The 15166-nt window shown below is 48.1% G+C and overlaps 1 protein-coding gene across 1 annotated transcript; it reads right to left on the reverse strand.

The window, feature by feature from the left end:
* Positions 1-1365: 1365 nt before the first annotated feature.
* On the reverse strand, positions 1366-2172 carry LOC134053461 (olfactory receptor 10C1-like). Its single transcript, XM_062508474.1, has one exon. The coding sequence runs from the start codon at positions 2170-2172 to the stop codon at positions 1366-1368; it is 807 nt and encodes a 268-aa protein (XP_062364458.1).
* Between the last annotated feature and the right edge of the window lie 12994 nt (positions 2173-15166).

Genomic DNA, 15166 nt, shown 5'->3' on the forward strand with positions numbered 1-15166 from the left:
GGAAGCGGAAGGCTGGGCCTGGGTCCCATTTCCCCCTTGGAGTTGGGACGAGAAGGACGATCGCCGCCTGTGTTGCATTCCTGCCATGCCATCGCCGGGAGCCATCCTCACTGCTGTGGGACCCTGCCCTGCTGCCTTCTCGCTGGAACCTGCCACCTTCCAGCACTCTGCTGAGCCCCAGGACCCACACCGTGAGCGGAGAGCTCTCTCCATCTCTCTCTGTCTCTCCCTGGGACAGCTCTGCCATCACCCCCAGCCCTCCTGCAGCTCTGCGGGACCTGCCCGCCCCCAGCACCGGGAACTGCAGCTCAGGGAAAAGGTGCCTGCAGCCAAAAAACACTGGGACTGAGTTACTGGTCTGTTTGTGGCTAATTTCATAGCTACTGTTGTTCTTGTTTGTCTTGGTAGATATACTAGTAAAGAACTGTTATTCCTACCCCCATATCTTTGCCTGAGAGCTCCCTTAATTTCAAAATCCTAATAATCGGAAGGAAAGAAGGAAGGAAGGATCACATTTTTCAGTCCAAAGGGAAGCTTCTGCTTTCCTTAGCAAACAGCTGTCTTTTAAACCAGGACATGTACTTTTATGATATTTATATTTTCATTTATTTCCAGGAATGAAGGATTAATTTAAGGAGTAATGCATGTCCTTATCTTTCCAATATCATTTAAGCTTTGAGCATTTAATATAAAGAGTTGTATTAATAGTTACAGAAGATTACATTGGTTAAGTACTTCAAAGGCCTACACTTGGTCTAACATGTTTAAAACAATGACTCTAAAATTGAAGAAATATCTTTGAGGCAGTGGGGCAGGAATGCAATTTTGCACACCTCTTTTTTTTTTTTTTTTTTTTTTTTTTTTTTGCCCCAGTAACAATCTCAGAATTAAAAATCAGTCCTCAGTAATTTCTTGGGCTCCACATTATTGCCTGAACTATGTCCTCTCCTTTCCCCAAACAGATTTACTAAACAGTTTCAGGAAATAAATGCAAACAGGTGAAAACTCATTCTTTTCAGTTCTTTCAGTAAAGTCAGGCTCTTGAATATTACTCTTTGGTTCAAAAATTCAGAAGTATGTAAAGCGCAATTTTCAAGCTTTTGAAAAATAGCAAGGAAAAGAAAAGGAAAAAAATAAGTTTATTGAAGAATTTCTTAAGTATGTGGAAGAAATTCCCTTCCAAAATGTTAACATAGCTTCTAACACTCCCTCTTAGAGCTAAAAATCTCCACTCTTCTCCCTCCTTCCTCCCCAATAGCTGAAGTAGATCTGGAAATTGATTTTCCTGAACAAGAATTTAGAGTGAAAAATTCCACCACAAACACCTGGAACAACCCAAATCTTCAATTTCATTTCCACACTAACTTAGGTTTGCTCCATTTTTTCCTTCAGGGCTCCTTTCACCTCCTTATTCCTCAAACTGCAAATGATGGGATTCAATAAAGGAGTCACCAGAGAATAAGAAAGGGAGAGGAATTTATCCACAGATGCACAGTAGCTGTATTTTGGCCGCAGGTACATGGAGCCTGCAGTGCCATAAAAAACAGTCACAACCAGGAGCTGTGAGGAGCAAGTGGAAAATGCCTTCTCCTGGCTCTCAGCTGATGCCATGTGAAGAATTGTGGAAACGATACCAATATAGGAATAAATGACCAGTGAGAAAGGACTCAGAATAGCAAAGACAGCCACCACAATGACCTGGATTTCACTTGGGAGAGTGTTGCCACAGAGCAGGTCCAGGAGAGGCTGAATCTCACAGAAGAAGTGGTCAATGGCACAACCACACAAGGGTGAGCTGAAGGTGATGAGGGTGTGAACTAAGCCCACAGCAGTTCCACAGATGTAAGCTCCAACAACCAGGCTTCTGCAGACCCTGCTGCTCATGATCATTGTGTAATGCAAGGGGGAGCAAACTGCAAAATAACCATCAAGGGACATGGCGGCCAAGAGAAAACACTCAGCAACTCCAAAGAAAAGGAAGGAAAACATTTGCATTGCACATCTTGTCTTGGAAATACTCACTGTTCCCACCATCAGGTTCTCGAGAATACTTGGGATAATGACTGACAAATAGCAGATATCCCAACAGGACAGCTGAGTGAGGAAGAAATACATCGGGGTGTGAAGGCGATTATCGCTGTTTGTTACCAAAGCTATCACTGTGTTCGCCATCCAGGTGAGAAAATGAAGAGATAATAAAACTACAAAGAGCAAAGGGTAATATGGAGAGGTTCCAGAAAAACCCAGGAGTCTGAATTCACTCAATCCACTGAGGTTCCCAAGGATCATCCTTGTCTGGTGCCTTGCAGAGCTCTCCTCGTTTTAGTGTCCAGCAGCCGATGAAGCTGCAAACAGCCGGGCAAATCTGCAGTCAGAATACAACTGCCTGCTTGAACAGACAGAAAGAGGACTGGAATTTAGATACTACTCAGATTTTGAGAAGATCTTCTGAAAAGATTATAAAAGCTTCGAAAGAAAATGAGGCAGTCTTATGCGTTTTGTTTCTGTCTATTTTTGACTGATTCTTCTTTCATAGCATTGCCTTCAAAGGCTGTATATTCACCACTCTCTTCAAACGCTCAGCTACCACTTTTACTCTGTAGAAAAAGAAAACTTGTTGTGGCAGAGATCTTTTCATGGACTAATCAGTTCAAGTCTCAAAAATCATCAGTTGCACCATTTGAATATAACAAAGGTAGTTTCTCCTGTTGTGGAGTGTGGTAGAAGAAGAGAGAGGATAGGAAAAAACCCCTAAATGTTGAGGTCTCCAGGAAAGCTTTCAACTCTGAGCACTGTGCAGTGAAGCAGAAGAGAGGTTTGTCCACAGCTCTTTATACTACATCTATATAAAGTCCACTGAGACTGGCTAGTGCTGATTGGAGCAATAAGGAATAGTTGTTAAGAGGTTGGATAAATATGATGCACGCGTATGAGCTGATTCACAGCCACCTCTAGTTTTACAGAACTTGCAAATGATTTCTATATAAACCCAGATATCCTACAGAACTATCAAGATCTGGTTTTACTTTGCAGTAATTACTATTACTTCATAATGCAGCCAGATTAATGACAGAGTTGCCACACAGGCTTACCATACTTATGCTTTCTCAGCAAAATTTGAAGGTGAAACAAAGATGCAGCCCACATTCACTTGGGGATAAGGGACAAAAGATTCACTCATTGCCAATCTTGATTTTTATTTCCCTGTTGATGTCCAGATCATTACAACTAAAAATTAGTTTACCTTGATCTATTTCCTGGCATACCTCATCGCTCGCAGATTTGAAGGACCCTTTTTAGGGTATCATGAAGAAGTATGCAGGCTATAGGTTTTGCTAAGGCACTGCTAATCCTCCTTGGCTTTATGATCCTCTGCTGCCAGATACTTCCCCTGCTTCTGCTACTGTGTACTACAGCCTGCTGAAACATGCCCACTTTAAACCATTTGGGTGTCTGTACCCATATTTCATTTCTGGGTCACACCATCAGTGACTCTGCCGTAGAGGAACCCAAGACAAAGGAGTGTGTATTGATCCAGTCCTCACATATACTTTGGGAGAAAGTTGCACCAAAAAGATCATTCTTGCCCACAAATTAACATCTAGGTTCTCCTACTCCTTCTTCCGAAGGTTTGTCATTAATCAGAAAGATTAAAAGAACACCAGCAACAACAATAATCCCCATCCAAAAAACTAATCAACCAACCAAAAATCACCCACTTTCTTTGCCACATCTGCTGCAGCAAACAAGGATTTAGCATTCCAATTATTTCTTTGGCTAAGATTTATTTGACAGATGTGCCCACCAAGCAGTCAGACCATCTTTCACAGCACAGACCAACTCACTCAATGTTATCCACTACCAGCAGATATTCCCATTGTGCTTGGGAGAAGGCTCAATAAGCAAGGCCAGGCATGGCTGTTGGTCTTCATTTAATTTTATGAAATCCTAGTCCAATTTAGTGATGGAAGGTGATACTGCTCCCTGCAGCCCTCCCTTTACCAGTGTTTTTACTAATACTTCTCCCAGCTTCCATGGTGGCAAAAAGAAAATCCCTTTCCCCTTCCACCATGTAATAGAATCATCAGATCATCGAATATCTCACGTGGGAAGGGACCCATAATGCTCATCCAGTCCAACTCCCTGCTCCTTGCAAAAGTTATCAGTGAGTGGAGAACAGACCCACTCCACACAAAGTTTGTTACAGAAGCCCTCCTGTCAAGTCAGCAGGTACAGGAAGGACACTTTTGTTTTCTAAACTCCTCAGAGAGAAGTCTGCATGCAGCTGGATCCTAGCCCAGCCCCAGACTCTTCAACAGTTTCTATGCAAAGGGTTACAGAGGTGTAATTGAGCCTGTATACAACTGTGCCCCGTGGGATTAAAGACGGCAAACCAAATCTATTGATATAAATAAAATTAGAAATTCATTTAAATTGATTGCAATCATTAAGCAAAATAACTTGATCACAAGTATTTGTCACATTGCATCGGCAGCCTTACTAACATAACTAACATAGTGGAACTAGCATAGTAACACACCCTAACTAACTACTAGTGTTACAGTATAGTGCACTATCTTGGAAGCAACAGAGAAGCAATTCTATGAAATCAGGCAAAACAATTACGTAGAGATTGATGTCACTCATCCAACAACCATGAGCAAACCTATTTTGCTCAGCCATGAGAAGTGACCTTCAGGGCTTTCCCTGCTCAAGGGAGGGATATTCACACACCTTAGGGAGGTATGCTAGAAATCCTTGTCATGCAAAAGTGGGACTGCCCTTCTATAGCATAACCTGACTGGCTGCCTCTGATACATTTTTACATTAGGTTTTGGCAGGTCTATTCAACAAAATAGGCTTTGCTGCTGAAGAAGGTCCTAGCACCACTTTGGTTTCTCCCATGTGACCCGTCTGACTCTCACTTCCATGTGAACGCCTGGACATCCTTGCTGCTCCTGCCCTCAGATCAGGGATTCTCTGTTTGCATGTCCTCATGGTGTTGGAAATGATAGAACTTTACAAATACCTTTTCTAATTCATTCTTTTAATTCAGTTTTCTAATTACTTCTTTTAATTAATCATGAGCCGTGTAATTTTCCACTCTGTCATATGCCACTGTAGCCAACATTTAGCAAGGTTTGCCATAAGCTGCTCTAGTGGGAACACAGCTTGGGAAAAGCCCTGAAGCTTTACGTTTTGCTAAAACAACTGTAATTAACCTTGATATGCATCAATGGTCTCAGACCTGGAAGAGGCATTTTATGGCTGAAGCTGGATGCAAGGAATGTAGAATTTCTGAACCACATGGACACTGTGCAGAACCCAGAGATAAAGAGGGAACTAACAAAGGTAATTCAGCAATTGTGCTGGAATGCCACTGTTCTCATTTCAGACAGGGTAGAGTTAATTTCTTTATTTCGGTAGCTCTTACAGTGCTGTGTTCTGGATTTGCAATGAGAATGGTATTGATAATACGCTGAAGTTTGAGGTTTTGCTCAGTCACCTTTATCCTGAGTCAGGGACATTTTGTTTTCTCATCTTCTGCTCTGCCTGTGAGGAGGCTCAGAAAAGAAACTGGCAGAGAGCACAGCTGGGACAGGTGACCTGAACTGCCCAGAGGGACATCCACACCACACAGCATCATGCCTGGAATATAAAGTGGGAGGAGTTGCCCAGAAGGGCACTCTAAGAAAGGAATGTGTGCTTCCTGACACTAAAAGTAGCATTAGAGAGCTTAATTTATCCTGATGTTTTCAGTGACAGTGGTGACATGATAGTTTGGTCAAGCTGGTCTCAGCATTCTTTAACACTACAAACAGGAGGCCCTCCTTGCTCAAGCCATTCCTGCTAAGGTGTAGACAGGACACAGCTGGAGCTGCTGTATCCCTGCTCAGGCAGAGCATCCTGCCCCAGCTGGCACAGCTCCCTGAGCACTGTGACACTCACAGTCCATCACTTCACTCTGGAAAAGCCCCACTCTTCAACAGGACAGACGTCTAACCCCCCCTCCCCTTCTCAGAATGTGGCTGGAGATTCCTCCTTTGAGTGGGGACACCCAGCAAGATTTCACCTTGAGACTGAGAAAAAGAGACATTGGCAAGGGTAATATCAGTCTGTACTTAACATTTATTTTTCTAGCTTTAATTAAAAAATTGCTTCAATATTGATTTCAACTACTGACCTATATTAGCAGCAAAAACTATCTACACTGTGGAATGAAGAATTCTAATTAAAGCCTATTACTCTATTCAGAAGCATCATTGCCCATATAAGCCAACAGTTTCTTCATCTTTGAGAAGAAAACAAGGACACCTGTGATAAAAAACTCAGTGCTCATCTTCCCTTCTGCTTCAGCCAGGGCCAAAATCTGACTGCAGCACTCCCAGAGTGCCCCGAGCTCTTCTCAGACCTGCCCCTCTAGGCCATGGGCACCCTCCTCTTCCTCGCCGAAGGGCGCTGGGCTGCGTGCTGCACAAACCGGCTGTGGAGATCATAGCCCAGCTCTGGGGATCTCCTCCGCTCCCTCAGCCTCGCTCGGGATTGCTCCTGAGCAGCCCTGAGCACAGGAGCCTGCTTGAAGCTGGTGTTGGAGGGCCCTGAAGCTGCGTTATCCCCTGGGGCTCTGTCACAACGGGAAGAACTTGTTCTCCTCCTCTTCCTCTTGCTCAGAGAGGGGTGCTGGTCGTCTGTGCACTGCACAAAGCGGCCGTGCAGGTCAGAGCCCCGCCGTGGGGATCTCCTCTGCTCTCTGAACCTCGCTCGGGTTTGCCTCCGAGCAGCCCTGAGCTTGGGAGCCTGCTTCAAGCGGGAGCTGGGGGGCCCTGGAACTGCTCTATCCACAGGGGTTTGATCACAACACGGGGAATGTGATGTCAGCCTCCTCCTCTTCCTCGCTGAGGGCTCGTAGTCTTTGTGCTGCACAGAGGGGCTGCAGAGGTTGTAGCTGCCCTGCACGGATCTGCTCATGTCCCTCCGCCTCAGCAGGACCTGCTCCTGAGCAACCCCGGGGCCAGGAGCACACTGCAAGCTCCTGTTGGAAGGTCCTGAAGCTTCACCATCCCTGGCAGTGGCGCCAAAACTCGGAGGGCCCGTTCTCCTCCCTGCTGTGTGGTCCCAGTCCGTGCTGACCCCAGAGCAGCTGTGGCCATCCCTGCCCGACAGCGGGGATCTGCTCCGGTCCTGCTCCCTGCCAGCGCCTTCCATGCCCAGGGCCATGTCCTGCAAAGAGAGCTGTGGAGAGTTCCTGCCCTTCTCTCCTGAAAGGACCAGAGTCAGTGGGGATCTCCCAGGAGTTCTGGGGGGGGACATTTCTGAGCCTCCCAAAGGCTCTTCTGGAGGGCTGCCAAGGCCAAAGGGCCAAAGGGGCACAAATGGGATGGAGGCAGCCGGGGTGCTTGGAGAAGAGGCAGCACTGTGGCTGTGAAGAGTGCTGCATGTTGAGAGGGGGAAAAGGAGAAATGCTGAGATGCTAGAAGGAGATCCACTGCTCCTCTAGTGCACTGACCCTCCTCCCCATAGTTACCTTCGTGCTGCCAGGCAAGCCCTGTGGGCCAACAGGAGCCACCTGCTCGCTGCTGGCTGCCCACTGAGGAAGGAAGGAAGGGGCATACGGTGGTGCCAGTGAGGAAGAAGCCCTTTCTCCAATTTTCAGATCCGAACACCTGGAGAAAAGAAAAGAAAGATCTCAGTTTTGGGCTGTTTTTGCAGCCCTCTCTGGGATTCGCTCATTTCCTTGGAGAGGTTTGTATGACAGAGAGAAGATTTAACCAAGGCCACTAATGGAAATTTTAGCTAGAGTCTTCTCACCAAGTCTACTCCTATCTCAGATAAACCTCATCTTTATACCTTCTAGACCCTCATGTGAAAATTCACACGCTTGCTTGGGTTGGAAGGGATCTTAATGCTCATTTTGTGCCACCCCGCTGTCATGGACAGGAATACCTCACAATAGACAAGGCCCCTCCAAGCCCTGTCCACCCTGGCCTTGAAAACCTCCAAGGATGGGGCACCCACAGCTTCTTTGGGCAGCCTGTTCCATGCTCTCACCAGCCTTCCACTCAAGCATTTCTTCCTAATATCTCATGGAAACCTGCCATAATGGGTCAGCTGAAAACTGATACCCTTCATCCTGTCCAACCCTTCCTGATAAAGGCTCCCTCCCCATCTTTCCTGGCAGGTCCCTTTAAGTTCCCTCACTCTTTTCTACAAAAGTCTAGCATCACAGAGCAGGCAAGTAGCAGGCTACATCAGGGCAGCAGCCTGAAGCACAGACATGGGGCAGCACAGGTTCCACAGCACTGAATGAAGCTGGTAGTAATTGCCTTTGGTGAGAAATCTCTGCATTCTCTGCACTATGAGAAGCAAACCAATAGACAGGGAAAAGGACACATCTTCTGAACGTATCTGAATGCTGCTTATTACCTGGCATAAAACAGCAGGTAGGCTTGCTGCCTGAGAGCTGTGTCAAGGCAACGAAGCTCCACAGACTCATCATCCATCAGGTACCACAGCCCATTGCTGGCCTGTGAAAAAGAAAGGACGAGGATCTCTGCATGGTTTCTCACCAAAAACACAGGCAGAAAACTACCTAACAAAGAGTATGTCAAAACAAATCCAGTCCAGCCCCTAAAGACATCTCCTGCCCCAAAACCTTGGCTGTCAGTAACACCGACAGCAAAGTTTCTCTTCCTCACACACATTTTCCCCATTGGCAAGGAAAGAAAAAAGGAAGGAAGGACATTGCTGACTACCTTTGTGTAGCAGAAATAGTGTCCTGTATGACAGCTGACCCCACTGTGCACCAGGACAGCATACAAGGAGTAACGGAGGGGTTCTCCCTCTGCCTGGGACATGTACGGGCGAAGATCCAGGTACTCGGGGTACTTCACAACCTGCACAGACACCAGCAGGGCTCAGAAGTGACCCTGACCTATGACACAGAATAGCCTGCCACATCCAGGGGCCAGAGGTGTGTAAATACATCTTTGGGGCTCACAAGCAGCTGGTTTTCCATAAAGCACACCATCACAAAGGTGTAATGCTTTGAGTGGCAGGAAACTGTTCTTGGCCAAAGCAGCTCTGCTGGAGAAGAGCGCTTGCCTGTCTTCCCAAGGGAATTCTCTCCCCAGAAGGGAACATGACGAACCCAAGACCAGTGCCTTGGCACAAGCTCAGGGAAATCTGCTCCAGGAAGAGAAAGCTGCACACCGGCTGTGTACAAACCTTGCTGATCTTCCTACCGGTGAAACAGTCAAACCTTTTTAGACACACCGTGAGAACCTTGGGTGCGCAATGGACTGTGAACTTCTTGAAGGCAGCAACATTCTTCTTACACCTTGAAACCAAGCACAGAACCCAGTGCTGAAACGCACCCAATCCTCCCCCAGGGTGGCCAGGCAACCTGTCCTGTCTCACACAGCTTTTGCTATTCTAAGGCTATTCCCTGCTCTATTTTAAAGAAGCTGCATCTCCTCTGTGTGCAGCAAAGCTCCATGAGAAGATGACTTCTGCTCAATGACATGCAACTCCCTCACACAGGATCTGCTGGTAATATGTGCTTAGTAATCATCTTACGTGTTACATTTGTAGCAGTTTTCACCATCCAGGTGCTCGGGTCTCACAAAGTCCTCCAGAGCTGCAGTGAGGGTAGAGGCTGTCTGCAAGAGTGAGAAATGAGCACACTGAGCTGCAGGAAATTGCCTCACCCAAACAACTCCCACGAGCTGACAAGCAAACCCCTGCAGCTGATGCTGAAGAGACCCACCATGAAGCTGTCCAGAAGGAGACAGAAAGAGAGTGGGATGCTGAACATCTCCCTGTGTCCCAGAGGCTCCCGGAGCCATCAAGAGCTCCCTCCCCGTACCACCACACCACTCACATCAACTCATGACACTATGCAGGGGCATCAGTGGTGCAAACAACCCAACCCATCGGCCTGGGAGCCAGACAAGTGTTAGGGGAGGGCAAAGCAAAGGGGGATGAGGATATAGTGAGGGTGCAGAGAGGATAATGCTGCTCGACCAGCTTAAAGACAGCACCTACAGAGAGACCAGTGCCATGGCCTCTGCAGGAGGACACCATCCATTCCCCTTCCCACCCACCACCAAGATCTCTTGTGCTCACAGCACACATTTTGAAGACAAATGTGCTGACTCTGGAAAGCTGCAAGGGCCTTGGCATGTCTTGAAGCACAACTGCAAAAGCTTCTTACTCTGATATCCAAAGGGATATCCAGGAAGGCCTCGTAGGAGTCAGAAACGGCTTTGCAGCTGACGCAGGTGACTGGAAGGAAAAATCCAAATGCTCAGCAATGGGAAGCTGACTGACACTGCCCATTTACACATTGTACCTGTCCCACCAGACCAACTGTCAGGCACAGGCAGACAGAAGGACACAGGCAATATCAAAGAGAGTAAGAGTTGAGGAAACATACCTCTGGATCTCAGAAAGCCTCCAAAGATTTGAGAGACAATGGTAGTGGATTGAGATGAGAGGTCCAAGCTGGAAACAAGTGGGAAGACAGAGCATTATCTCCTGCAAGAGTTTTGCTTGGCCTGAAAGCCCAGGGTTTAGGTTTCCCTTGATGGGAGCACACCAAGCAGTGCAAAGGGCTCAGAACTTTGTGAGGGTGATTTGCTTGTGCTTACTCGCTGCTTTCACTCAGACAAGCTGTCTGCATGGCATTGACAGTACAGCACAAGAAGTCATGGGCATCTTCCTCCCTGCCGGGCTCCAAATGTTCTCCTATGCCTAAGAAAGAAGGTTTCAGTTCTCTCATAGAAGGAGGGAAGGAAACCTGTTCAAGCACCTGGTACGACTTACGTTTGAAAACCTTGAGGACAGCCAAAGGCAGGATGGCACTGACAGGGGAACGCAGGACCTTGTTCACGTGTGCTTCCATGATGCACATCATGCAGAAACCCTGCTGGTGACCTGAAGAGGGACACAGGGAAGGTCCTTAGGTTAGCAAAACATCCACAGCAGTGGGATACTCCTCCTCTTGCACTGCCACTCCACTCCAATACTCCACTCCTCCCAATGTCCCAATGGTCCCAGGGCATTTTAGTGTGCAGAAAATGTTCAGAGAGGGATGGTAAACCAAGAGCTTTCTGTGCAATAAGCACAGAGGGTTGAACTTGCAGGAATAAAGACTGCCAGGGAGAAAGAGGTGTTTTCATTAAGGGTAAGGCAGCAGGCTAGGACAAGTGGGTTCTAGGCTCCAGTGTTCAAAGAGTACAGACTCATGGGGCTGACAAAGGGCTGCTGTTGTCTGAAAACAAATTTTACATTCTGGGAATCTGGGACTTGATGAAGAGATTTTCAGGAGATGCTCCTAAAAGCACTCACAGGCCTGGCTGTGCTCTTGGGACAGCAGGTAGTTGGCCAGTGGGGGGGTGTAGGTCAGGCACTGCAGGACAGCGTTGAGGAAGCACGTGTTGCCCACATTGAAGAGCCCTGCTCCAGCACTCTGTCTCTGCTGCCAGACCATGCAAATCTTCTCTGGTGGGAAGAGGATCCTTTTTGGAGGAGCTATTCCCTCGGCGATGACTGCAGAGAAATTCCATTTGGAAAGAGATGAGGCGAGGAAAGAAAGCATATTTAAACTTTGCGTTTTCTACACAAGCTGTCAGGACAACCAGCTCAAACCTTCAACTCACTATCAGGGGAAGCCTAGCACTGCCATTGAAATTTCCTGATTTGGAAAAGTCTGTTCCCCTGCTTACTTTGCCAAGAGTCCAACAAGCCCCAGCTCTGATTTCTGGGCCTCAGGGTACCTTCCCTTCTCACCAGAGCTCTAGACTGGATTATCAGGTCAAGCTTTCCCTGATTCTAACTGACTGGAACTTCTTGAAAACAAGCAAGTACTGAGCACAAAAGGCAACTCAAGGACCTGTCAGACCTCCCTATGAGCAATGATGTTTCAAAGTCTTCTTCATAGTGACAAAAGGTGTTTTCCTGGGACTAAACAACCTGGGGCAGTCTGGCTATTCTCAGCAAACATCCCAGACTTCACTCTAGCTTGTGAGCACATCCTTCTGGGATCTGAGCACCAGTCATGTCAGCTGTCTGTGGGGAGTCACAAAGTCCAAAGCTGCCAGTGAAGCTGGTACTCACAGGAATTGTTCCCTGTTGTGGCCATCGTCCCTCTCAGGAGCAGCGGGCAAAGCTCTGGATGACCAAGGACGTGCTCCAGGAAGGGATCAGCATCAATCCCCTCACCTGATTGCAAAGAAATGACTACATCTCACCAAAGGAATAAAAACTCTAAAGAAATACAACCTATGGAAGAACAGCATTTGCCATTAAGAGTTTCAGTGGTGCTTGAGCCAACTGCTGAAGTGCAGGCTCACCCCTTTGTGATCAGTGACAGAGCCCCAGGAGCTTCAAAGGTCCTTCTGAAGTGCTCCAGTGCATGTTACCTTCTCTGAGGAGGCCCTGCTGCTGTCACAGCATCAACAGCAGAGCTCTCTGGCTTTTCCCTCCTCTGCAGGAGTGACCAGCTTTCAGCCACTAACTTAACTACAGCCTTTGCTGCTCTCCTTCTGTCCCACTCCTTCCTGCAGTTTCCAAGGTGGGCTTTTTGCCACTCTGGGCTGAGCCCAGCCCCTCAGACTGCACTCACCCCTTACTTACCTATCCTAGGCTATAGTAAAGGAAAGAGAATCAGCAAAGAAGAACTCTAGCCTAGCCTGTATGTGGACAGCCTACGAAGGGGCAACAGCTCAGCCTTCAGCTAGGAAGGTATAAGCAGCCTAGACTTTTCTCTCCTTCCTCTATGATCTATCCCAAGAGTCAAGTCATAATTACCTGTGAGAGGACAAAAGCTGAAGGGGACAGTAAACAATAAATCTGCTTGAAAGGCAGAGAGGTGCGTAGCACAGGACTAAGCTGAGCTATCCTGAAGACCTGCTGACACGTTAGCCTGCTCTCAGGATACTGAGCCCTGGGCAGGTGAGTCACAATCACTGGAGAGGTGCCACATCGCTGCCCCTCAGTGACATGGGGGCACACAGGGATGGATCCCCTTGAGGTCACAGAAGCACATGGCTCCTGGGCCGTGGAACCACATGGCTCCTCTCCCAGGTGGCAGTCACTGGGACTCCCCCTGTCCTCTGATGCACAGGGGTTCACTGGCTGGCAGGGCCTCCCCTGAGTGAAGGATCAGTGAACTCCTTCCCCAGAGCACAGAGCCCAGTGAGCAGAGCCCTGCCCAGAGCTGTCACAAGCCAGGTCACACTTGTGTCTGGCCCTCAGGCTGCCGGGCATTTCTGTTCCACTCCACTCTGTTCTTCCACTGGCCTGTGCCTGTGAGACTCCTGTGCAAGGCACCCAAGCTCTCAGAGGGTCCTTTCCAGTGAGTTTGGTGTGCCCCCAAGGTGCACCCACAGGCTGACCCTGGGCTGGCCCCACCAAAGGGACCCCCAGAGGCTGCACTGGGTGAGCCTTGGCTGCCAGGGCCCCAGCCTCTCCTGGGCAGCTCTTCAGCAGCTTCACATTCACTCCTTCCTCCAGGCTGCCTTGGATCCGACACAGCTTTAGCCACATTCCCACTCAGGATGGCTGGAGGCACTTTTGTTCCTGCTGCATTTGACCAACAAGCTTTTGGGCCTTGCGGCAGGCAGTTGCTGTTCCTCGGGCTCCAAAGAGGCAGCTGGTTGCTATTCACCCCTGATGCCTCAGGATTGTAGCTTTTGTATTTTTCATAGATTTGCAATCCTGCCATTCTTATGCGTGTGACTCCAAACTCCATGCACAGTGTGAGCTGCTGCTTCCCCATTCTGCTCAGACACAGCAATTCCTGCCCAGGCCTGGCAATCAAGGACCCCTCACTGCCTCAGGCCCCAGGAAATGGAAACAAAAGTGAGTTGGGGGTGAACAAACTGAAGGTAAATGACTTCATTACCTGAAGCTGTCATTGGAAATAAACGTCCAATAGGCAAATGGACCAAACTGAGAAAAGGATGAGAAGCCGTGACCCACGGTCCATTTTGGAGTGTAGCCCCTGGGAGGCTTTGTCTGCCTGAAATGTTCCTGAAGGCCCTTCAATAAATATTGATATTGATATTGATATTGATATTGATATTGATATTGATATTGATACTGATATTGATGTATGGAATTTATTTATTCAGTAGATATATCCGCTTTTGATTCCCTTGGCTTTGTGTGGCCTCTGCTTTTAGGAAGCCCATGGAGGCATCAGCTGCAGTGTCAGGGAATGAGTGGCTGCTGCAGGCTCCCGGTTGTTTGGCCATTGCTCAGGTGACAGCACACCTGGTGCAGGTGAGGAGCAGGGTGGAGGCTCCTGGCGGGCCCCGAGCCAGGGCTGGGGCACGGGGCGGATCTGTGCTGCTCTGCCGGGTGTGAGCACAGCAGAGAGGGGGAGCAGGGAGGCGGGAGCTGCCGAGGGCTGGAGAAGCGCAGCTGAGTGCCGGGCTCAGGCGGACACAGGGGCCCGGCTGGGAGGTGCTGAGGAGCAGGGCACGGCAGTGCTGGCAAACAGAACCGTACCGAGGGGCTTGAGAAGGCTGGCACAAAGCAGGGTGTGAACAGCCCCGGGCTGGGTGGCTGCAGAGCCTGAGGCAGACAAAAGCATTGGGACCTTCCGCTGAGAAAGGAGAGCTGCAGCAGTGGGAGACAGAGGAGAAAGCCCAAGGAATGCAAGGAAGTGATGTCAAAAAAGAGCTAGTTAGACAGACAGAGAGAAAGGACAGAGGAAGATGGAAAGAAAGACAAAGAGCAGAGAGGGCACTGGCTGGGCAAAGAATAAAACCTGATTCAGACAAAATCTGAAATGGCAATTATTGGTTTGGAGAATTTAGCATGGTTTACTGTACTATTTTAAAATGAGAGCTCAGTGTCTAGCATATCCCTTGTAAAGATGTAGTACGCATTAGAAATACCTAGATGTAAAACTTTCTATCTAGAAAAACTAATTTTTCACCGTATTATGTCTAGACCTTCCGTGCAAAACAAAAGACTTACTCAGATTTAAGAACTACAGTCTTTTCTGCCTTTTTGTATTTGTGTTTTATTTTATTTTGTTTTTACTGCCAATGTAGAGTTTACAATGTTTTCTGGAGCACCAAGGGCATGAGAGTCACAAAATTCCACGGGCTGGCTATTCTAGTGACAGCAGGAATCACTGGTGCAATCTGCTGGG

This window comes from Cinclus cinclus, chromosome 24 (assembly GCF_963662255.1).
Source record: "Cinclus cinclus chromosome 24, bCinCin1.1, whole genome shotgun sequence".
NCBI classification, from domain to species: Eukaryota; Metazoa; Chordata; class Aves; order Passeriformes; family Cinclidae; genus Cinclus; species Cinclus cinclus.